The sequence below is a fragment of the Oncorhynchus mykiss genome, chromosome 6, assembly GCF_057628025.1.
Source record: "Oncorhynchus mykiss isolate SJ-2025 chromosome 6, ASM5762802v1, whole genome shotgun sequence".
Lineage (NCBI taxonomy): Eukaryota > Metazoa > Chordata > Actinopteri > Salmoniformes > Salmonidae > Oncorhynchus > Oncorhynchus mykiss.
In genome coordinates this window covers 81,394,033-81,418,329 of record NC_143027.1, presented here as the reverse complement: position 1 = coordinate 81,418,329, position 24,297 = coordinate 81,394,033, and the positions used below count along the sequence as shown (strand labels likewise).

General features: G+C 43.9%; 1 protein-coding gene across 4 annotated transcripts in view; it reads left to right on the top strand.

The window, feature by feature from the left end:
* The first annotated feature begins 6,215 nt into the window (after positions 1-6,215).
* LOC110506145 (aggrecan core protein) overlaps positions 6,216-24,297 on the top strand; it is a 30,287-nt gene continuing 12,205 nt past the window's right edge. For all 4 annotated transcript variants that reach the window (XM_090239043.1, XM_090239042.1, XM_090239041.1 and 1 more), the window contains exons 1-11: positions 6,216-6,494; positions 15,030-15,139; positions 15,388-15,479; positions 16,583-16,874; positions 17,248-17,422; positions 18,576-18,703; positions 18,982-19,275; positions 20,367-20,897; positions 21,275-21,449; positions 21,922-22,049; positions 23,013-23,306. In XM_090239043.1, the coding sequence (XP_090095169.1) occupies positions 15,037-15,139; positions 15,388-15,479; positions 16,583-16,874; positions 17,248-17,422; positions 18,576-18,703; positions 18,982-19,275; positions 20,367-20,897; positions 21,275-21,449; positions 21,922-22,049; positions 23,013-23,306 (2,212 nt within the window). In that variant the 5' untranslated portion in view covers positions 6,216-6,494; positions 15,030-15,036. The remainder of the gene's footprint in view (positions 6,495-15,029; positions 15,140-15,387; positions 15,480-16,582; positions 16,875-17,247; positions 17,423-18,575; positions 18,704-18,981; positions 19,276-20,366; positions 20,898-21,274; positions 21,450-21,921; positions 22,050-23,012; positions 23,307-24,297) is intronic.

Here is a 24,297-nt window from a genome sequence, read left to right as displayed (position 1 = left end):
AGTTATAAAACAGTTTGTGAGGACTTATTTGTATTCACGAAGGTGTTGTTTCCAGGTGTAGCACTGCTTTTAAGAGATGAGCATATTATTTCTCCGTCTGAGTCAGCTGGTTCTAACCATCACCTGTCCTCAACTGTGTATTTCCACCTCACTTTTCCTAAAGTGCCGGTTTGCCCACAACTCTGACTAATATTCCAATTACAACATGATATAAATGTACATATGACTAGTCCATTTACAGCACATGGAAAATGTGAATAATGCAACTGTAGCTAAGGTCAGTTAGTCGTACCTAGCTTAAGCTCGAGCACTGACGGCCCAGTTCCTGAGACCTGAAGTAATTGAGCCCCCAGCCGGAACAATAACAGCTGATGGGCAACATTTTTATAGTGGAAAAGCATTTTGCAAAGTGCAAAAATGACCATAGGCCTAAACCACATTCACATCTGGCAGCATGATTTCATTGAGAAACGTTACTTCAACAATGTGCCATATAATTAGACGTTTATTTATGTATTGCTCAGTTTACTAAACTCCAGTTAAATAATCGCCTCCTTACAACATTATAGCATACATTGTTGAAGAAAACGTTCAAATGTAATAAGAGTGTGAGATTATATTGAGGTTTACGGTACTGTTTGGACAGAAAGGTTGCCTGGTTTGTTCTAAGGGTAAAACACAAACATTGCACAGAAGTGAGTGATTGAAGTCAGAGCATTTCGCACAAACTGTTAAGAAGAGTAAAATGTCACCGTAGAGGGTGTATTTAAGAAATAAGGCCCAAGGGGGTGTGGTATATGACCAATATACCATGGCTAAGGGCTGTTCTTAAGTACAATGCAACGTGGAGTGCCTGGATACAGGCCTTTGCTATGGTATATTGGCCATATATCACAAACCCCAGAGATACCTTATTGCTATTATAAACTGGTTACCAATGTAATTAGAGCAATAAAAATAAATGTTTTGGCATACCCGTGGTATACGGTCGGATATACCACGGCTGTCAGCCAATCAGCATTCAGGGATCGAACCACCCGGTTTATCATTTCAAAATATGCCTACTTTCAGTATGACCGGTTACGGTTAGAGCTAGTCCCTTGGCGTTTTGCTTTTGTAAAGGATGTCACGCTGCATGCTTAGCAAGTAGTACCTCCCCTAATCGGCTCATAGCGAGACTCGAACTCAGACTTGCAAACACACGTAACCGCCCTCCTGAAGCATTCCGACTATAAAAGGTCTTCTTCAATGGCACAAGCAGCAACACTGAGTTTCACACATCCCCATCTGCTACACTGTTCATTAGTGAATTACATACGGTACTCACACAGGAAAATACCTGTAGTAGTAAGGGGTCACATTAAGCATTTGAGTCACAGTGAACTGTGTTGGAAAAACATAATCAGAGCAGATGACACAGAAACCTAAATCTCATGGAATTATTGTAAATGCAGGTATTGTCTTTTCCTGTTATTCCTTTTATTTGTGCATTCAGCTCTTCCTTTTATGTTCTGATGTGAACATCGTATTGGAGAAAATCTAAGTCTGTCCCTTGGATTGGTGACACAGTGCGGACATACAGGCCCGCTCTGGGATACCAGAACCGCCCCTTACGAAGTTGTCTCCGGCACTTCAGTTACACTGTTCAGCTTAAACACATGTGAGACAGATCGGCCAAACACACCGCTCCCCAAACCTTAAGTCACATTCAACATTCCCCCCATTCCTGCATCCCTTGACTCCCTTCACCTCCTCTTCTGTGATGCTTTCTTACAGAAAGGGAAGCAGGAGGAAAGAGCAGGTAAGCGGGTGGGGCAGGAAACGCTGTTCCCTTACACGGCCTCAGTCATACATGAACATGACACACCCTGTGGGTTGTTGGGAGGGCTGGCAATGTAGAGGCTGCTTCCTTTGGAGTCAGAAACCTAATTGGACAGGGTCCTCTGTGTTAGACTTGCCAGCAAATATGAAGGTTAAGAGACTTAATGAGAGCAAAAGACAGTAACAGAATAACCGTGGATGGATGAAGCTGCCACATAATAAAATTGATAAATTTTGCACACAAGAAATAAGAATGTAAATCTACTCCTTTCACAGGCCATTTTCTCCAATACAATACAATGGTCAATAAGTCAAGTCCATTATTGAATGCAATCTATTATCAGCATAACAATTAAGACCAGACAGAATGCTTCCTATCTCTCTGATTTGGTCCTGCCGTACATACAGTGCCTTGCGAAAGTATTTGGCCCCCTTGAACTTTGCGACCTTTTGCCACATTTCAGGCTTCAAACATAAAGATATAAAACTGTATTTTTTTGTGAAGAATCAACAACAAGTGGGACACAATCATGAAGTGGAACGACATTTATTGGATATTTCAAACTTTTTTAACAAATCAAAAACTGAAAAATTGGGCGTGCAAAATTATTCAGCCCCTTTACTTTCAGTGCAGCAAACTCTCTCCAGAAGTTCAGTGGGGATCTCTGAATGATCCAATGTTGACCTAAATGGCTAATGATGATAAATACAATCCACCTGTGTGTAATCAAGTCTCCGTATAAATGCACCTGCACTGTGATAGTCTCAGAGGTCCGTTAAAAGCGCAGAGAGCATCATGAAGAACATGGAACACACCAGGCAGGTCCGAGATACTGTTGTGAAGAAGTTTAAAGCCGGATTTGGATACAAAAAGATTTCCCAAGCTTTAAACATCCCAAGGAGCACTGTGCAAGCGATAATATTGAAATGGAAGGAGTATCAGACCACTGCAAATCTACCAAGACCTGGCCGTCCCTCTAAACTTTCAGCTCATACAAGGAGAAGACTGATCAGAGATGCAGCCAAGAGGCCCATGATCACTCTGGATGAACTGCAGAGATCTACAGCTGAGGTGGGAGACTCTGTCCATAGGACAACAATCAGTCGTATATTGCACAAATCTGGCCTTTATGGAAGAGTGGCAAGAAGAAAGCCATTTCTTAAAGATATCCATAAAAAGTGTTGTTTAAAGTTTGCCACAAGCCACCTGGGAGACACACCAAACATGTGGAAGAAGGTGCTCTGGTCAGATGAAACCAAAATGGAACTTTTTGGCAACAATGCAAAACGTTGTGTTTGGCGTAAAAGCAACACAGCTGAACACACCATCCCCACTGTCAAACATGGTGGTGTCAGCATCATGGTTTGGGCCTGCTTTTCTTCAGCAGGGACAGGGAAGATGGTTAAAATTGATGGGAAGATGGATGGAGCCAAATACAGGACCATTCTGGAAGAAAACCTGATGGAGTCTGCAAAAGACCTGAGACTGGGACGGAGATTTGTCTTCCAACAAGACAATGATCCAAAACATAAAGCAAAATCTACAATGGAATGGTTCAAAAATAAACATATCCAGGTGTTAGAATGGCCAAGTCAAAGTCCAGACCTGAATCCAATCGAGAATCTGTGGAAAGAACTGAAAACTGCTGTTCACAAATGCTCTCCATCCAACCTCACTGAGCTCGTGCTGTTTTGCAAGGAGGAATGGGAAAAAATTTCAGTCTCTCGATGTGCAAAACTGATAGAGACATACCCAAGCGACTTACAGCTGTAATCGCAGCAAAAGGTGGCGCTACAAAGTATTAACTTAAGGGGGCTGAATAATTTTGCACGCCCAATTTTTCAGTTTTTGATTTGTTAAAAAAGTTTGAAATATCCAATAAATGTCGTTCCACTTCATGATTGTGTCCCACTTGTTGTTGATTCTTCACAAAAAAATACAGTTTTATATCTTTATGTTTGAAGCCTGAAATGTGGCAAAAGGTCGCAAAGTTCAAGGGGGCCGAATACTTTCGCAAGGCACTGTACCTACATGTACGCTACGGTCACAAGACGCAGGCCTCCTAATTGTCCCTAGAATTTCTAAGCAAACAGCTGGAGGCAGGGCTTTCTCCTATAGAGCTCCATTTTTATGGAACGGTCTGCCTACCCATGTCAGAGACGCAAACTCGGTCTCAACCTTTAAGTCTTTACTGAAGACTCATCTCTTCAGTGGGTCATATGATTGAGTGTAGTCTGGCCCAGGAGTGGGAAGGTGAACGGAAAGGCTCTGGAGCAACGAACCGCCCTTGCTGTCTCTGCCTGGCCGGTTCCCCTCTTTCCACTGGGATTCTCTGCCTCTAACCCTATTACAGGGGCTGAGTCACTGGCTTACTGGGGCTCTCTCATGCCGTCCCTGGAAGGGGTGCGTCACCTGAGTGGGTTGATTCACTGATGTGGTCATCCTGTCTGGGTTGGCGCCCCCCCCCCCTTGGGTTGTGCCGTGGCGGAGATCTTTGTGGGCTATACTCAGCCTTGTCTCAGGATGGTAAGTTGGTGGTTGAAGATATCCCTCTAGTGGTGTGGGGGCTGTGCTTTGGCAAAGTGGGCGGGGTTATATCCTTCCTGTTTGGCCCTGTCCGGGGGTGTCCTCGGATGGGGCCACAGTGTCTCCTGACCCCTCCTGTCTCAGCCTCCAGTATTTATGCTGCAGTAGTTTATGTGTCGGGGGGCTGGGGTCAGTTTGTTATATCTGGAGTACTTCTCCTGTCCTATTCGGTGTCCTGCGTGAATCTAAGTGTGCGTTCTCTAATTCTCTCCTTCTCTCTTTCTTTCTCTCTCTCGGAGGACCTGAGCCCTAGGACCATGCCCCAGGACTACCTGACATGATGACTCCTTGCTGTCCCCAGTCCACCTGGCCGTGCTGCTGCTCCAGTTTCAACTGTTCTGCCTTATTATTATTCGACCATGCTGGTCATTTATGAACATTTGAACATCTTGGCCATGTTCTGTTATAATCTCCACCCGGCACAGCCAGAAGAGGACTGGCCACCCCACATATGCTCTCTCTAATTCTCTCTTTCTTTCTCTCTCTCGGAGGACCTGAGCCCTAGGATCATGCCCCAGGACTACCTGACATGATGACTCCTTGCTGTCCCCAGTCCACCTGACCGTGCTGCTGCTCCAGTTTCAACTGTTCTGCCTTATTATTATTCGACCATGCTGGTCATTTATGAACATTTGAACATCTTGGCCATGTTCTGTTATAATCTCCACCCGGCACATCCAGAAGAGGACTGGCCACCCCACATAGCCTGGTTCCTCTCTAGGTTTCTTCCTAGGTTTTGGCCTTTCTAGGGAGTTTTTCCTAGCCACCGTGCTTCTACACCTGCATTGCTTGCTGTTTGGGGTTTTAGGCTGGGTTTCTGTACAGCACTTTGAGATATCAGCTGATGTACGAAGGGCTATATAAATACATTTTGATTTGATTTGATTCGGTGGATAAATCTTCACTTAAACAAAATTCCATAACGTGTCATTTTTTGTAATTGCATGTGTTGCTATTTCCTGCCCCAGTGAGCATTCAGTGGTGCCACAGGAGGGAGTCTGGACCTGAAAGGGACTCTGTTTGACCCCCGTTTAGGGTTTTTCTACTCTTTTATCAGCACGTTGGGATCCATTTTGATACCCCTGTGAAACAAGATATGAGTAATGAGAAACAGCGAGAAAAAGGGAAGTGGGTGATTTAGTCACATTAGGCCGGAGTTTGACCTTTCACCTCACTTATGCTGAGAGGAATGACATAATAGAGAGAAGGGGACACAAGATACATGTTTCTGCTATACATAAGAGGCAACAGAGCTATAACTGTAGCACTATGTACAGTACACCACATACATAATCCATCATTGACTTCTGTAGCTGCCAAAATGAATTGGGTTCCCAGAAACATCATCCAACCATTCCAAGCAGTGCCCTTTTCCATGCACCCAAGAGATGACATAGTTTTTTTCTCCATTTTACAAACCCAGATGGATTACTGAGAACAAATATGAATAGGCCTACTATGGTGACAATTCCTCATCATAAGGAGTCAGTTGACCAAAATATAATCAGTGGGTTGGTGCCCTCTAAACTAGGTTAATTCAGGTGGTTGCCTCTGAAGTTGATACCTTCAAGTTTTTGAAATGCTATGGCCAAAACAAATGGTATGGAAATATGACTAGGCCTATATGAATAAATCACAGAAATGTAACTTATGTCATTTGACCTATCTGGATCATTTGACTTGTGTCTTGCCGTTACCTAATTTCACTGGGAACAAGAGTTTGGTGTCATGAAGGAGCGAATTTGAATATGTTTTCTACATCCTCCCCTTCACTCACTACATCACCCCCCCCCCCCCCCCCCCCTTCCAGGTTTGTTACAGCTAAACCTGCTCCGGGTGTGAAAGTGGATTCTTTTCGCTCTCCACACTTGCGCGGCCCATCGTCCTCTACCGCTCGTGGGCTGTCACTGGGATTTTAAACTGGTACACGCGACCATCAACGGGACAAGAAACATTTACGACAGAAAACTCACTGAGAATAAACGTTCCTCGAAGAAATAAGAATTCCAGAATAATTTACCTTTTCTGCAGGTGCAGTTTTTATCTTTGAGCTGACGGATCGCGGAGAGAGTCTGCATTTCTACAGGTGAACAAAACGTAATTATTTGGTTCGGGGTTATCAAATTGCAAACTTAGCTTTGTGCTGTAGTGTATTGTCCACGAGCGCACATAATTAATCATCTTCACACTACCTAAAATGACGCGCAAGTCGTGCGTGCCGATAATGCAACCTCCTAACCAAGACTAATCTACACATTAGCTATCTGTAAAGATGCCGCCCTACTCCCTCCTCTATGTTTAATATAACACACATACATTCATTATTCATTTCGGTTGCCTATGAAGTTTGTTCTATAGAAAGTATTTGAATCTGATGTGTGCCACAGAATCTATTTGACTCTAGCCACAAAATTAAGGAAATTGGAAGGGGGGAGATTTTCGGTGTGCCGAAAGTACTATTATAACATAATAGTATTTAGGGGGGGTGCTTATATTTGTCCTGTTACACACAAATGTGTAATGGGAATGTGATTTTTTGCATATCCCAACCCCCCCTGAGACACCCTGAGGGAGTGGGGTCACAGCCAGGGATGCCATTGTACAGTACCCCTGCAGCAATTAAGGTTAAGTGCCTTGCTCAAGGGCACAGCAACAGATTTAATTATTTTTCTCCTTGTCAGCTCTGTTATTTGAATCAGCAACCTTTCGGTTAGTGGCCCAACACGCTAACCTCGAGGCTACTGCCAACCCTAAATGTGATAGATAAATTAATCTAGTCCACTTCCCTCACCTCAGCCCCACCTAACAGTTAGCCTAGCTAGCGACCTCGTCAAGAGGTTTGGACCTCTTAGTGTAACTTTTAAGGTGTTGGGACTGACAGTCAGATTGACCTGTAGATGAGTCCCAGTCAGGGCTATTCACCACATTGGTGTCAGAAGTGGGATGGCACCTCGGTGCAGCCATCCAAAGCATGTCCCATCAGTATGGACACAAGGGACTTACAAGAGTGAAGCGTTGGTACATGCTTTCTGAAAGAAGGGGTATTCTGTATTGACCTAGTACATCACCTATCCTTTTTACATCAGCAGTTGTCAAAATTACAAAGTGCTTTACAGATACCCAGCCTAAAACCCCACTGAGCAAGCAATGCAGAGGCAGAAGCACAGTGGCTAGGAAAAAACTCCCTAGAAGGCAGGAACCTAGGAAGAAACCTAGAGAGGAACCAGGCTTTGAGGGGTGTCCACTGTCCAGTCCTCTTCTGGATGCCTAATGAGTTACTTTGTTCCAGGCATTCAGACCTCTTGGCATAATGATGAAGGTGTAGGACATAATACCATGCTGATAGTGTCTATGCCTTGTTCCTGTTCCACACTACTGAGCTGAACCTGGTTCAAGTCTCCATGATGGTGTGAAACAGGTAACAGTGCAAAGAGCCTATAATGGGATGAGTATAAGCTAACCTTGCCTGGTACCTGCAGATTTGCCTCCATGATGCCAAAGCTTGAACACTGTCATGAGTTTCACCAATGATGGACACTGCTGTGCCAATGCTCGTCAATGTCCAAGCAGTCATCATCGACACAAACGCCAAATGAATTGACAAAATGCTCTCTAATGTGGTTTCTGTTCGATTCTAATTTACAAAAGATGTGTCCCTCTCGCTTTCAAAATCCTATATTCACGATGAGAGCTCTGATCCAATCAGTGTGTTAGTCAGCAGTAGCCATCACTTCCATTAGCTATGGACCCTAACTGCTGCCATCATGTCTTACACTGCTAGCTAACCTCTCTACCTGAATGTGAGCAGTGTTACCCTGCCACTGGTCTCTCAGTGGAATGGAAAAGGCCTCCAAGTGTTTACATTGGGCCTAATGTTGTCAGAGCTCCTATAATACCAGCTTCAGGGGGAACAGACCGGGTCTTATGGGCCCCAGCCTCACCGGGAATAGACCGTACCACACCAGCTCAATGGAAACACTGTGGGGGTTAGCTGTTAGCACGGCGCTCAAATAACCTGGCGGCTAATGAACTGTCACTTTTTTTCTCCAAACAAAACGTTTTTAGTCCCTGTTCGCCTGAAAAGCCCTGGCCCTGCCAGGTTTGAACCTTGATTCCAGGGTTGGCTATGTCTTTCCATGCACGTACCAGTTATTAACTCTTTGCTAGTGGTTGATTTTTAGATGTCTGATTCTGTTAAAGTTTATGGGGTTTGACAGTATTGAAAACAGCTATTCTCTTCATATTGACCCTACTACACTGATTCAAGGAAGCCAGCAATATGTTAAACAATGATTTCATTGTTATGCAGCTCAAGTTTTTCTAGAATGATGGAGCTTATATGATGACCCTGCCTCTTTTTGCACGTACTGTATTAGATCATAGAGGGAGAATAGAGACAGTAGTTACCTAACTTAATGGGGGATGTTAGACAGGGTTTGAGACAGGGAGATAGTTGAGAAGGCTGAAAGGTTGAGGTGGACTAATGCATTGAACCCTCATCTCTAGGGGCTGTATGTGGTTTGGAGGTGTCAGTGATACCGCTAGATCAGCCTCTTGCACTACTGTCCCATAGTGTCTCTTAGAACTCCTCCGCACCACATGTATCATCATGTCACAGTAGAATTTGCAGGGACGTGCAGAATCCATGGGCTCTGCCAGAGTGGGATCCCTCTTTACCTCTCTACTGGACAAATCTTGGCTGTCCTCCTGGGAGGTTATCCCAGGACAGTGGTCTAATACTGGGATTTTTCCTGTCCTGCTGAGAGGTTATCCCAGGACACTGGTCCAATACTGGGATTCTTCCTGTCCTGCTGAGAGGTTATCCCAGGACACTGGTCCAGTACGGGGATTATTTATTTCCTCCTGAGAGGTTATCCCAGGACACTGGTCCAATACTGGGATTCTTCCTGTCCTGCTGAGAGGTTATCCCAGGACACTGGTCCTGTACTGGGATTATTCCTGTCCTGCTGAGAGGTTATCTCAGGACACTGGTCCAATACTGGGATTCTTCCTGTCCTGCTGAGAGGTTATCCCAGGACACTGGTCCAGTACTGGGATTCTTCCTGTCCTGTTGAGAGGTTATCCCAGGACACTGGTCCAATATTGGGATTCTTCCTGTCCTGCTGAGAGGTTATCCCAGGACACTGGTCCAGTACTGGGATTCTTCCTGTCCTGCTGAGAGGTTATCCCAGGACACTGGTCCAATACTGGGATTCTTCCTGTCCTGCTGAGAGGTTACTCCAGGACACTGGTCCAGTACTGGGATTCTTCCTGTCCTGCTGAGAGGTTATCCCAGGACACTGGTCCAGTACTGGGATTCTTCCTGTCCTACTGAGAGGTTATCCCAGGACACTGGTCCAGTACTGGGATTCTTCCTGTCCTGCTGAGAGGTTATCCCAGGACACTGGTCCAGTACTGGGATTCTTCCTGTCCTGCTCAGGTCTAATGTATTATTACTTAATCAGGCTTGGGTGTTGAAGGGAGAGTTATTGATCTGATGTTTGTTGTTTAAGGCAGTGTGACAGTTGACTTGACGCTTTACGTTGATTTATACCTCTGTAACTATACAGGAATAACTGAATAATTGTATTCTGTGTCTACGCTTTCCATTCAGAGTCTATGCTGACTCACAACAATCAACCCAGATATTTTTGTACACAGTATTAACTATGTATATGCACAATGCTGTAACTGGAGATCAAGGATGAAAAATATGAATGTAAGCTCACACAAGATCTGAAATGGCTTCATGCTGTTATGTTATGACTATCTTCACACAAGATCTGAAATGGTTTCATGCTGTTATGTTATGGCTATCTTCACACAATATCTGAAATGGCTTCATGCTGTTAGGAGTATCTTCTCACAATATCTGAAATGGTTTCATGCTGTTATGTTATGGCTATCTTCACACAAGATCTGAAATGGTTTCATGCTGTTATGTTATGGCTATCTTCACACAAGATCTGAAATGGTTTCATGCTGTTATGTTATGGCTATCTTCACACAAGATCTGAAATGGTTTCATGCTGTTATGTTATGGCTATCTTCACACAAGATCTGAAATGGTTTCATGCTGTTATGTTATGGCTATCTTCACACAATATCTGAAATGGTTTCATGCTGTTATGTTATGGCTATCTTCACACAAGATCTGAAATGGTTTCATGCTGTTATGTTATGGCTATCTTCACACAAGATCTGAAATGGTTTCATGCTGTTATGTTATGGCTATCTTCACACAAGGGGGTAAACACAGTTAGGTACTCAGAAAAGATGGAACATTAAGGAAATAACATTAATGTACACCATCATTTTTTACTACTAGTTTGATGGTTTTATCCATCAATTGTCCCATTAACAATCACACATATTATCAAACTTATTTCATTTAAAACTTCACATTTCTCTAGTATAGGCTACTTATGGTAATGAAGAATATCAGCAAAATGCCTGCGATTAGAGTGTTCTGTCTGGTCGGTTATGGATCATTTTCAGTTTATTGTCCCAGATCTAATATAGCCCCCCACCTGTAACCCGCTATAGATAGAATCAGTACCCTGTCTTCTTCTTATGTTAGGATAAGTGTGGGAAACATGCTGTGTTAGTGGGTGTAACCATCCGGCATGGTCTGGGAATAGCATGTTGCTCACAGTGACCCCAGTGTTAGGTTAGAGTCTTAGGGTGCATCCCACATGGCACCCTATTCCCTATATAGTGCATTTATTTTGACAAGAGCCCTATGGGACCTGGTCAAAAGTAGTGCACTATAAAGGGGATAGGGTATCATTTGGGATGAAGACTTACTGTCATGGCTCATTTACTGGTCACATCCCATCAAGAGAACAACTGTGATTATTTCATTACCATTAGTCTCGGCAGCCAGAACCAAATAAACTACTGTTGAAGATGTCATGAGAGATTAGATCACCATCGCTTGCCACTAGATTTGGTTTATATTGAGTTATATATATATTGAGTAACCTTTATATTCAGGTTTCTATTGTTGAGATAAAATCTATTTAGCAAAAGTGACCTGGTCCAAATGGCCCTAAACCAGGAACCATATTCTGAATAAAAAATATAAATAGAAAATACATCATTATATACTTAGATCAGTGAGGGACTGAACCTCGGTGAGACATGCATGCACACACATATGCACTCACACAGACAAGCATGCACGCACACACACGCAAACACATGTACACACACACACAACCACGCACACACACAGACCCACACACACTGCTATTCTAGTCAGACTTATGTACTGACCAAATCATGAAAGACAAAACTATAACTGCTCTGGGTTTACCAAACTCATATTTTATTGGTCCATGTGTTTGTTACCGTTGCATTCATTACTTTCCAGCCATTATGATGAGCCTCTCCTCCCCACTCCCCATTTCTCCTTCCTTCCAACAGCCTCCATTGATCCTACTCTGGGAAATTCACCCTGGTCGGGTATTGGAAGTTTTGAGCAAGAAGCCACCTCCCCTCTCTCTCTTCAGAAAAGTTGTAGTCTTTACTTAAAGAGGAGGGAGGGGCTGTTACTCAGAAATAACAGAATCGAGCTCCAACGCAATAACACCAAACCTGAACATTTACTTCTGAAATAACTGAGTAGCTCTTTGTTCATGGTGGGAGAACAGGGAGGTTGTGTATGAGTGTGAGTACATGTCTATATATCTGAGGATGTTACTAAGCATTTCTGTTGACTGCTTTCGTCCCTGGCCACCCCCTCCCTCCTGTTTAGAGGTTTGTGTTTTACGCCTCCACCACACTGACAGCGTTATTGCGTTTTGGTACACCAGAAATACATTCATTTCCAATGGAACTCTGTGTTTGCCTCGCAGCGTTGTGTTGCAGAGGCAGGTGCAGTGCGTTCTGTGTGCTGCATATGTTGGATCTATTGAACATATGCATTAAACTGTATGTTGAATGTTGAACTTATGTTTCACACATATCAGATGATGCTGCGTACTATTTTGTACAAAGAGGCTTTCGGTGTGATCGAGGCGTTAACAACAGAACGGACTGCTGTGTGAGATGAGGAGTGACATTTGTAATGCTTTATTTCATGAGCTTGGAGTTGCAACACTAACACATATAACACTTACCACATATCAAACTCTTTGAATTACATGCAGAATTACAGGATGTTGATATTATCATGGTATTATTAGCCCTTACTTGTAGCAGTATCAATACTGATGTTACAATGCCTTTGCCTAAACAGTTCACCTTCTAACTTTATACTGTCACAAATACTATTTGCTTTTTGATTTTTTACAGTATATTCATTTGGTTGAATTTCATACAATGATGACTTATATGCTTATTTTATTTCTATGAAAACTGGGGAGAGTTCATCGGGGGGTAACTGAGCTGCAGGCAGGGAGGGGGGGGGGGGGGCTTCATCCATCCAGCCCTTGTTTAAAGTTGGCTGCAACGAATAGGCCACTGTAACTTTATGTACACAGTTGTTAAACTTTAGCCATTCATTCACTCTAACAATATAGCCCTTTGTGCTTCCAATTCAATCATAATTCATTGTGTAGTTTTGATACAACCTACATAATGAAAGTGTTTCTCAGTGAAGCTAGTAGTAGAGGACGCCGTTTCAGTGCTTCATTCATTCTGATGTCATTAATGCCCAGATTGAACTGGTCTAAAAATGGATTTGAAAAAACAGGACTGGATTTACTGCAAGTATAATGGTGTACTGTACATGCCTTCCACACAGGCACCTCTGAGGTAATGGGTTTGTTTGGGAGGAGTTGGGAAACTAGTTCACAAATGTGTGGGCCTCTGTAGCTCAGTTGGTAGAGCATGGCTCTTACAACGCTAGGATAGTGGATTCGATACCATCCGTACATAAAGGTTATGCACGCATGACTGTAAGTTACTTTCCATAAGTGTCTGCTAAATGGCATATACAGTGCATTTGGAAAGTGTTCAGACACCTTGACCTTTTTACACATTTTGTTACGTTACAGCCTTATTCTAAAATGGATTAATAAAAACAAATGCTCATCAATCTACACACAATACCTCATAATGACAAAGCAAAAACAGGTTTGTAGAAATTTTTGCAAATGTATTAAAAATAAATAGATAAGTATTCAGACCCTTTGACCTGATATTGAGCTCAGGTGCATCCTGTTTCCATTAATCATCCTTGAGATGTTTCTACAACTTGATAGGAATCCAACTGTGGTAAATGTAATTGATTGGACATGATTTGGAAAGGCACACACCTGTCTATATTAGCCCACAGTTGACAGTGTATGTCAGAGCAAAAACCAAGACTTGAGTTTGGACGAATTGTCCGTAGAGCTTCGAGACAGGATTGTGTCGAGGCACAGATCTGGAGAAGGGTACCAAAAAATGTCAGCAGCATCAAAGGTCCCCAACAACATAGTGGCCTCCATCATTCCTAAATGGAAGAAGTTTGGAAGCACCAAGACTCTTCCTAAAGCTGGCTGCCCGGGCCAAACTGAGCAATCCGGGGAGAAGTGCCTTGGTCAGGGATGTGACCAAGAACCAGATGGAGCTCCAAAAGTTATTCTGCAGAGATGGGAGAACCTTCCAGAAGGACAACCATCTCTGCAGCACTCCACCAATCAGGACTTTATGGTAGAGTGGCCAGACGGAAGCCACTCCTCATTAAAAGGCACATGACAGCCCACTTCGAGTTTTACAAAAGGCACCTAAAGACTCTCCGACCATGAGAAACAAGATTCTCTGGTCTGATGAAACCAACATGCTGTTGGGATGTTTTTCACTGGCAGGGACTGGGAAACTAGTCAGGATCGAGGGAAAGATGAACGGAGCAAAGTACAGAGAGTCGATGAATGTCCTTGAGTGGCCCAGCCAGAACCTGCACTTCAACCCGATCGAACATCTCTGGAGTGACCTTAAAATAGCTGTGCAGCGACACTCCCCATCCAACCTGACAGAGAGTATGAGAGGATCTGCAGAGAAGAATGGGAGAAACTCCCCAAATACAGGTGGGTCAAGCTTGTAGCGTCATACCCAAGAAGACTCGAGGCTGTAATCGCTGCCAAAGGTGCTTCAACAAAGTACTTAGTAAAGGGTCTGAATACTTATGTTTTAAAAAATTATACATTTGCAAAAATGTCTAAAAACCTGCTTTTGCTTTGTCATTATGGGGTATTGTGTGGAGATTGATGAGGTTCAAAAAACGATTTAATCCACTTTAGAATAAGGCTGTAATGTAACAAAATGTGTAAAACGTGAAGGGATCTGAATACGTTCTGAATGCACTGTATTACTATTGTATTATGATGATCTATTGTAGATGTAGTCAGTGGACTGGGGCCAGAACCTGAGGCAGCATGAGTGACTCTAGTTACATTAACAAGGCATTCTAGTAGAAGTCAGAGGCCAGGAGAGGTACAGAGGGTTTGTGTGGAAGTGATCCTTAATGGTCGACATTCTTAGACAGAACTGGTCTGTCTTTGATTTTAAGGTCTTTTAATGAATTTGCATGAATTTAGGCCAATCAATGCCTTTGAATAACATTAACCTTAAACTACAATGTAACAGAAAACTTCCTAGGGTGCATAGTCAGCGTTTCTTCTTTTGATTTCAGGTAAACTATGACCAGGTGGATTGTATTACTTTGTGTTTGTCTGTCCGTCACCTCGGCAACATTCAACAATTATCAGCAAATCAGCAGCTATGAGCAGCACTCCTTTCTGGGTATGTGGACATATTACTCCTCACTATACAGTGCATATGAAATGACATATTTATCTGTGTCTGGTTACATGGCTTTTGTGTGTTCGTGTGACTGTGTCTTTACCTGTGTCTGGTTGCTAATCATTGTGTGTTTATATATATATATATATATATATGTGTGTGTGTGTGTGTGTGTGTGTGTGTGTGTGTGTGTGTGTGTGTGTGTGTGTGCGTGTGTGTGTCCATCTCTCTGCCCTCTTCCCCTCCAGACCCTGAGGACACACTGAGTGTGAGCGTCCCCCTGGAGCTGCCTCAGCGCCCTCTACTGGGCAGCACCTTGGTACTACCCTGTTACTTCCAGGTGGGTCGGCCTGGCACCAATATCAATACTACACAGTTATGAGAAATAAGGATGTTGGATTTAGCAATAAATATCATATTATTTTTTATTTTTTCATTTAAAATTAACAAGATTACTATCTCCTGTTTCAGGGACCCTCCCTCCACTGTTTTAACTCCCTTCACTGTTTTAACTCCCTTCACTGTTTTAACTCTCCACTGTTTTAACTCCCTCCACTGTTTTAACTCCCTCCACTGTTTTAACTCCCTCCACAGTTTTAACTCCCTCCACTGTTTTAACTCCCTTCACTGTTTTAACTCCCTTCACTGTTTTAACTCCCTTCACTGTTTTAACTCCCTCCACGGTTTTAACTCCCTCCACTGTTTTAACTCCCTCCACTGTTTTAACTCCCTCCACTGTTTTAACTCCCTTCACTATTTTAACTCCCTCCACTGTTTTAACTCCCTTCACTGTTTTAACTCCCTCCACTGTTTTAACTCCCTTCACTGTTTTAACTCCCTTCACTGTTTTAACTTCCTTCACTATTTTAACTCCCTCCACTGTTTTAACTCCCTCCACTGTTTTAACTCTCTCCACTGTTTTAACTCCCTTCACTGTTTTAACTCCCTCCACTGTTTTAACTCCCTTCACTGTTTTAACTCCCTCCACTGTTTTAACTCCCTCCACTGTTTTAACTCCCTTCACTGTTTTAACTCCCTCCACTGTTTTAACTCTCTCCACTGTTTTAACTCCCTTTACTGTTTTAACTCCCACCACTGTTTTAACTCCCTTCACTGTTTTAACTCCCTTCACTGTTTTAACTCCCTCCACTTTGTTTTGACTTGTTTTCATGTTTCTCATAATACTGTTTTATGTATCAACTCTTTTCACATATTTGAGTCCTGGTGAGGAGAAAAAACTCAGTTAGACAGGACTGCAGTTCAATTGACCAATGAATAAGTTACAGTGATACAAAGTTCCATGATAAGAAACCCCATTGTAGTTCCACCATTATGTGACTTGTTTTATTTCAGAGTGGTCATCAACATAAAAATAGTATTTAATATTATATTGTAATATAATTATGTTTTTCTAATAAACTTGAACTTTAACCCTACTTCCAGGACCACACCGTCCACGACCCCGGCGCCCCCACCATTGCCCCCCTGTCTCACCGCATCAAATGGAGCCGCATCACCAAGGAGCGTGTCTCTGTCATCCTGGTGGCCATGGACGGAGAGGTCAAGGTGGAGGAGGACTATCTGGACCGGGTCCACATGGTGGGCTACCCCCAGACCCCCACTGACGCCAGCATCAAGATCACAGAGTTGAGGTCCAACGACACCGGCACCTACCGATGTGAGGTCCAGCACGGCATCGAGGACAACCATGACACTGTGGACGTCCTGGTTCAAGGTAGGGACAGAGGGTAGTGGGAGTGTGACGACTGCTTGTTGCCAAGGAATTCATCTTTGGATATTGCTCTCTTTGTAAACAAAGTTGGTGCTTAAAGCTACCCCTGTACACACGTCAGTTTCTTTTGATCTTTTGATTTTAGGACATTAAAAATGTTATTTGCCTAAAACTAAGGATTTGTATGGTTTCATGAGTATTTTTGTTGTTGTTGATATTCTATAATTTGCTCTATGTGCTGTATATGAACCATACAGACAACTTTGAAGCAAAATAAATCATGTATCTTTAAGCCACACAGATAGGCAGTGATCTAATTATTTTATGGAGGCATTAGTGGCTGCTCTGTCGCTGTTACACTGTTGTCTCTCTCCAGGTATCGTGTTTCACTACCGGGCCATCACGACACGCTACACACTGACCTTTGAGAAGGCCAAGGCAGCCTGTATCCAGAACAGTGCTGTGATCGCGACCCCAGAGCAGCTCCAGGCCGCGTACGATGACGGCTTCCACCAGTGTGATGCCGGCTGGCTCTCTGACCAGACTGTCAGGTCAGCCTATATCCCTCTCCTTCATCTGCACTGATCTGAAATCAGTTGCTGTTTTCAGATCAGTGCCAAAAGCAGTGAAGTGAATGAAGTGACTGGAAATAACTGAACTGATTTCAGAACAAAGTGAAGGAGGGAGTCTATAAAGGCTTGTCTTCAAATACTGTTTGTTTTCTTTAAAATATTAAGTGAGCTTGAGTGAGCTTGCCTGACACAATGGAGCCAATGGAATAATCCCAAAAGTGCAATCTTTACCTATCTGGCACTCCAACTAGGCTCAATCGAATGCTTTGAAAGACAACAATGGTCTAATTTTGAACCCTGATCTGCAATCTATCCAATGTTTGAAAATAAGTTAAAATATTTTATTTAACAGTTTATAATGACTGTGCATACAGTTCTCTAAGCATCATGAGGTCATTTACTTCATATAGGAATTATAAATAGAGTTATACTTGACGGTTTGTATTTCAACATTGTCCATTTATGTAATGTTTACATTTTCACGTCAGTATTTGGTTTGATCCTTCGTCTAAACACAGATGTCTGCCATGCAGAACTTCCTGTAGAATGTTTGACAGCTGAGCCTCTGAACATGTCACTTCCTCTTGACACACAGCCTCTCTTGTCCTCTATGCATCCCTCCTTCCATCCCTGGCAAAAACCTAGAGGATTGTGTTTACCTTTCTCTGATCTCACCTGTACGTTTTTTTCAACACCTCAGAACGAAAGCCCTCATTCCATAAATCTCCTCTAGTTGATTTCTCAGAAGTACTAGAAGGTTTAGAGGAAAATAGTGGACCGGTTTCCCGGACACAGATTAAGCCTAGTCTGGGACTAAGAAGCTTTTTAAAGCTTTTTAACCTTAAAAATATGTTTGAAATAATATGTTACCCAGGAAGGAAGACAAAGGCTCCGATTGAATCAATAAACTAACACGGCTCTGCCTCAACTGATTCACTCAGAATGTTGATGTTGTAATGGAGGTGTTTAAACCAACACACTGAATTAAATAGAATGTATTTGGATCAAAACATATACAACGAGATATACATCAGATCCCCACAGGATAGCACTTTAAAGTATCTCTCTGCAAGGTAGACCTATCACTCTGCACTGGTATGGATTTTGCACTCATTTCTGTTTTCTGTGAAAGGTACCCAATCCATGATCCACGTGAGAATTGCTATGGCGACAAAGACGAGTTCCCCGGGGTGCGAACCTACGGAGTGAGAGATGTCAACGAGACTTACGACGTGTACTGTTTTGCCGAGAAGATGACAGGTAACCAAGGAGACATCCCTGATCTTTTTTTCATAAGTGAGTGACAGGATGAGATCAGGACATGTTCACTTTGGAGAATACAGTCGTTTTCACAGACTCCTTTTTCTGACTGATGTGAAAATTGTGAACATTTTAATTGTGATTAATGTGGATTGCCTTAATCAATGAAATGAGTTACATTGACTCAAATATTCTTAACTACACAACTATCAACCTCAAGTAACACTGAACATGAACACTATCTTACGTCCATCCTCCCCTGTACTCTCCTCTCCCAGGCAGTGTGTTCTACTCTGGCTCTGTGGCTAAGTTCACCTACTCTGAGGCTGAGGAACAGTGTAGTAAGCAGGGGGCCCTGTTGGCCACCACAGGACAGCTGTACCTGGCCTGGCAGGCTGGTCTGGATGTGTGCAATGCAGGCTGGCTAGGAGACAGGAGCGTCCGCTACCCCATCAATGTCCGGAGGCCGCAGTGCGGAGGGGGTCTGCTGGGGGTACGGACCGTGTACCTCCACGTCAACCAGACGGGGTACCCCCTCCCCGAATCCCGGTATGATGCCTACTGCTACACAGGTAGGTTGCATTTAGCCTGGTCCCAGATCTGTTTGTGTCGTCTTGGCATCTCCTATAGGAGTTGGCTATATAGCACAAACAGATCTAGAACCAGAATAGGTTACACTGTGAATCAACCATAGACTGGAATGTGTTATCATTGGAATGAACCTACCGACACAAGATTATTTAATGTTTCATATTGGTAAGTGTTTTAGTGTCATATTTGTTAGTGTGTGTGTGTGTTTTGTGTCATATTTGTTAGCGTGTGTGTGTGTTTTAGTGTCATATTTGTTAGTGTGTGTGTGTGTTTTAGTGTCATATTTGTTAGCGTGTGTGTGTGTTTTAGTGTCATATTTGTAAGCGTGTGTGTGTGTTTTAGTGTCATATTTGTAAGCGTGTGTGTTTTAGTGTCATATTTGTTAGTGTGTGTGTGTGTTTTGTGTCATATTTGTTAGCATGTGTGTGTGTTTTAGTGTCATATTTGTTAGCGTGTGTGTGTGTTTTAGTGTCATATTTGTAAGCGTGTGTGTGCGTTTTAGTGTCATATTTGTTAGCGTGTGTGTGTGTTTTAGTGTCATATTTGTTAGCGTGTGTGTGTGCCCGTTTTAGTGTCATATTTGTAAGCGTGTGTGTGTGTGCGTGCGTTTTAGTGTCATATTTGTAAGTGTGTGTGTGTGTGCGTGCGTTTTAGTGTCATATTTGTAAGTGTGTGTGTGTGTGTGTGCGTGCCTTTTAGTGTCATATTTGTTAGCGTGTGTGTGTGTTTTAGTGTCATATTTGTTAGCGTGTGTGTGTGCCCGTTTTAGTGTCATATTTGTAAGCGTGTGTGTGTGCGTTTTAGTGTCATATTTGTAAGTGTGTGTGTGTGTGTGTGCGTGCGTTTTAGTGTCATATTTGTAAGTGTGTGTGTGTGTGTGCGTGCGTTTTAGTGTCATATTTATGTCATATTTTTAAGCGTTTAATTGTTTCATATTTGTCAAATGGCTGAATTTGTTCAGGATCACAACAGTGTTAAGTGAAACAGTAAACAACCATTCTCACCACATGTTTCCTTTTGGAAACCGTTCCCAACAATCACGTGCCTGAACCCTTTCTTCTGTCTCCTCTAGAAACGGACGAGGAGGGCTCAGGCATGGTGGTGCCCACCGAGGCGGGCAGCGGCGTGTTGAGCGTTGCCACGGTGACCCAGGGTCCTCCCGAGGTGTTCTTCAGGAACATGACCACAGAGAGCGAGGCGCTGGGCGAGGACCTGGCCACCCAGAAACCCACTAGTGTGGACTTCACCTTCGGCACTGAGTTGCCCCTGCCACAGCCGCCCAGTGTCACCGAGCTGCCACAGCCGCCCAGTGTCACCGAGCTGCCACAGCCGCCCAGTGTCACCGAGCTGCCCCTGCCACAGCCGCCCAGTGTCACCGAGCTGCCCCTGCCACAGCCGCCCAGTGTCACCGAGCTGCCACAGCCGCCCAGTGTCACCGAGCTGCCCCTACCACAGCCGCCCAGTGTCACCGAGCTGCCCCTGCCACAGCCGCCCAGTGTGACAGAGTTGGTTGTGGATGTGGTGGGGAGAGTAACGGCCAGGCCGGATGTGGGGAGTGAGATCGACGAAGTGAGCAGATCAGGATATGTATTTTCTGCTACAGGTCAGTGACTGGATATCTGCTAGGTTTGACTGTAAATAGCAAACTTAGTCACTTTTCATGGGACCCTGTGTTGGGAAAGTTGTTTCTGGAACAACTGAGTGTACAAGCCCTACTTTCAATACTACTGAGTGTTTCATGTTGAAATGGAAAGAGAAGAATTGCAGTCATTGCTGAGGAGACCAGCAAGCTTTATTGGTTGACTGTGAGAGGATATTTGCAACGTCGTTTTTACGGCACTCTCTGAAGAACACAACAAATAATTGATCAAAAAATCTGAATGATTACAAACTGTGAATAAAAACACACTGTGGTGATTAATGTGTTTGGTGCATGAGATCAACCACATTATATCAGCATCATTACCTCTCCATCTGTAGGCGTGGTGTTTCACTACCGTGCTGGATCTAGTCGCTATGCCTTCACCTACGTGGAGGCCCAGCTGGCCTGTCAGAGTGTTGGAGCCTCCATCGCCACCCCAGAGCAGCTCCAGGCTGCCTATGAGGCCGGCCTCAACCAGTGTGATGCAGGCTGGCTTCTGGATCAGACCGTCAGGTAGGCAGGAAGACACACACACACTTGTCTGTATACATGGGCACACAAACATATTTAAAGACAGAACTACAGACAGATTAATACATGCATACACACACACACACACACACACACACACACACACACACACACACACACACACACACACACACACACACACACACACACACACACTAACTACAGGAGGCTGATGAGGGGAAGATGGCTTGTAATAATGGCTGGAATGGACTCAATGGAGTGGTATCAAAAATGTGTTTGATTTGTACCATTCCATTCCATTTATTCCATTCCAGCCATTACTATGAGCCATCCTCCCCAATGAAGGTGCTGCCAGCCGGCGGCCACCTGTACCACATACAGATACTGTACTTGTTTCTAGTCCTTGTCACTGTTCCTTACCATCAGTACAACCATCTTCTTCTTCATTATACTCCCATTCATGGCCGTGAATAAAGGTTGTTTTCATGCACAGGTATCCCATCGTGTCTCCTCTGGAGAAGTGCTCTGGGGATCTGGAGACTTTACCAGGAGTGAGGACCTATGGACTGAGGCCCGCTGACGAACACTACGATGTGTACTGCTACGTGGACAGACTCAGGGGTGAGAAAACACACTAGGTTTTGTTCACTCAAATTGCTCTTGAATCACTTTGTAACCCATAGATGTCATACCTTGTGTCTATTTCTTGTCTGTCTATTGCAGTAGTAGTCTTTAAAGATAAGTCAAGAGGTTGGGCTAGTTTATTATATTTACACTGTCTTAACTATGTGGGAAATTAATGGCAATTGAAAAAGAGGTTTGACTTATCACAAACCACATCGCTGTGGGAGTTGTTTTGAGCACTGACTCGACTGTCCACGTCCTCTCTTCTCTTCTCTTCTCACCATCCTCTCATCCCTTAACCTGACTGTCCTCTTCTCTTCTCTTCTCTTCATCCTCTCATCCCTTAACCTGACTGTCCTCTTCACCATCCTTTCATCCCTTAACCCGACTGTCTTCTCTTCTCACCATCCTCTCATCCCTTAACCTGACTGTCTTCTCTTCTCTTGTCACCATCCTCTCATCCCTTAACCTGACTGTCTTCTCTTCTCTTCATCCTCTCATCCCTTAACCTGACTGTCTTCTCTTCTCTTCATCCTCTCATCCCTTAACCTGACTGTCTTCTCTTCTCTTGTCACCATCCTCTCATCCCTTAACCTGACTGTCTTCTCTTCTCTTCATCCTCTCATCCCTTAACCTGACTGTCCTCTTCTCACCATCCTCTCATCCCTTAACCTGACTGTCCTCTTCTCACCATCCTCTCATCCCTTAACCTGACTGTCCTCTTCTCTTCATCCTCTCATCCCTTAACCTGACTGTCCTCTTCACCATCCTCTCATCCCTTAACCCGACTGTCCTCTTCTCACCATCCTCTCATCCCTTAACCTGACTGTCTTATCTTCTCACCATCCTCTCATCCCTTAACCTGACTGTCCTCTTCTCACCATCCTCTCATCCGTTAACCTGACTGTCCTCTTCTCACCATCCTCTCATCCCTTAACCTGACTGTCCTCTCTTCTCTAGGTGATGTGTTCCATGCTGGCTCCAGTGATGGCTTCACCTATGACGGTGCTCTGTCTCACTGTCAGGAGCTGAACGCTACCCTGGCCTCTACTGGCCAGCTCTACGCCGCCTGGAGACAAGGCTTGGATAATTGCTGCGCAGGTTGGCTAATCGACCGGAGTGTCCGGTACCCCATCACCAACCCCCGGGCGGCGTGTGGTGCAGGGAAGGCAGGGGTGTACACAGTATACACCCACAACAACCAGACGGGATACCCAGACCTGTATTCCAGATATGACGCCTACTGCTTCAAAGGTTTGGACTGAAATGTGTTGAATCATACAGTGGGGAGAACAAGTATTTGATACACTGCCGATTTTGCAGGTTTTCCTACTTGCAAAGCATGTAGAGGTCTGTAATTTTTATCATAGGTACACTTCAACTGTGAAAGACGGAATCTAAAACAAAAATCCAGAAAATCACATTGTATGATTTTTAAGTAATTAATTTGCATTTTATTGCATGACATAAGTATTTGATCACCTACCAACCTGTAAGAATTCCATCTCTCACAGACCTGTTAGTATTCTTTAAGAAGCCCACCTGTTCTCCACTCATTACCTGTATTAACTGCACCTGTTTGAACTCATTACCTGTATAAAAGACACCTGTCCACACACTCAATCAAACAGACTCCAACCTCTCCACAATGGCCAAGACCAGAGGGCTGTGTAAGGGCATCAGATATAAAATTGTAGACCTGCACAAGGCTGGGATGGGCTACAGGACAATAGGCAAGCAGCTTGGTGAGAAGGCAACAACTGTTGGCGCAATTATTAGAAAATGGAAGAAGTTCAAGATGACGGTCAATCACCCTCGGTCTGGGGCTCCATACAAGATCTCACCTCGTGGGGCATCAATGATCATGAGGAAGGTGAGGGATCAGCCCAGAACTACACGGCAGGACCTGGTCAATGACCTGAAGAGAGCTGGGACCACAGTCTCAAAGAAAACCATTAGTAACACACTACGCCGTCATGGATTAAAATCCTGCAGCGCACGCAAGGTCCCCCTGCTCAAGCCAGCGCATGTCCAGGCCCATCTGAAGTTTGCCAATGACCATCTGGATGATCCAGAGGAGGAATGGGAGAAGGTCATGTGGTCTGATGAGACAAAAATAGAGGTTTTTGGTCTAAACTCCACTCGCTGTGTTTGGAGGAAGAAGAAGGATGAGTACAACCCCAAGAACACCATCCCAACCGTGAAGCATGGAGGTGGAAACATCATTCTTTGGGGATGCTTTTCT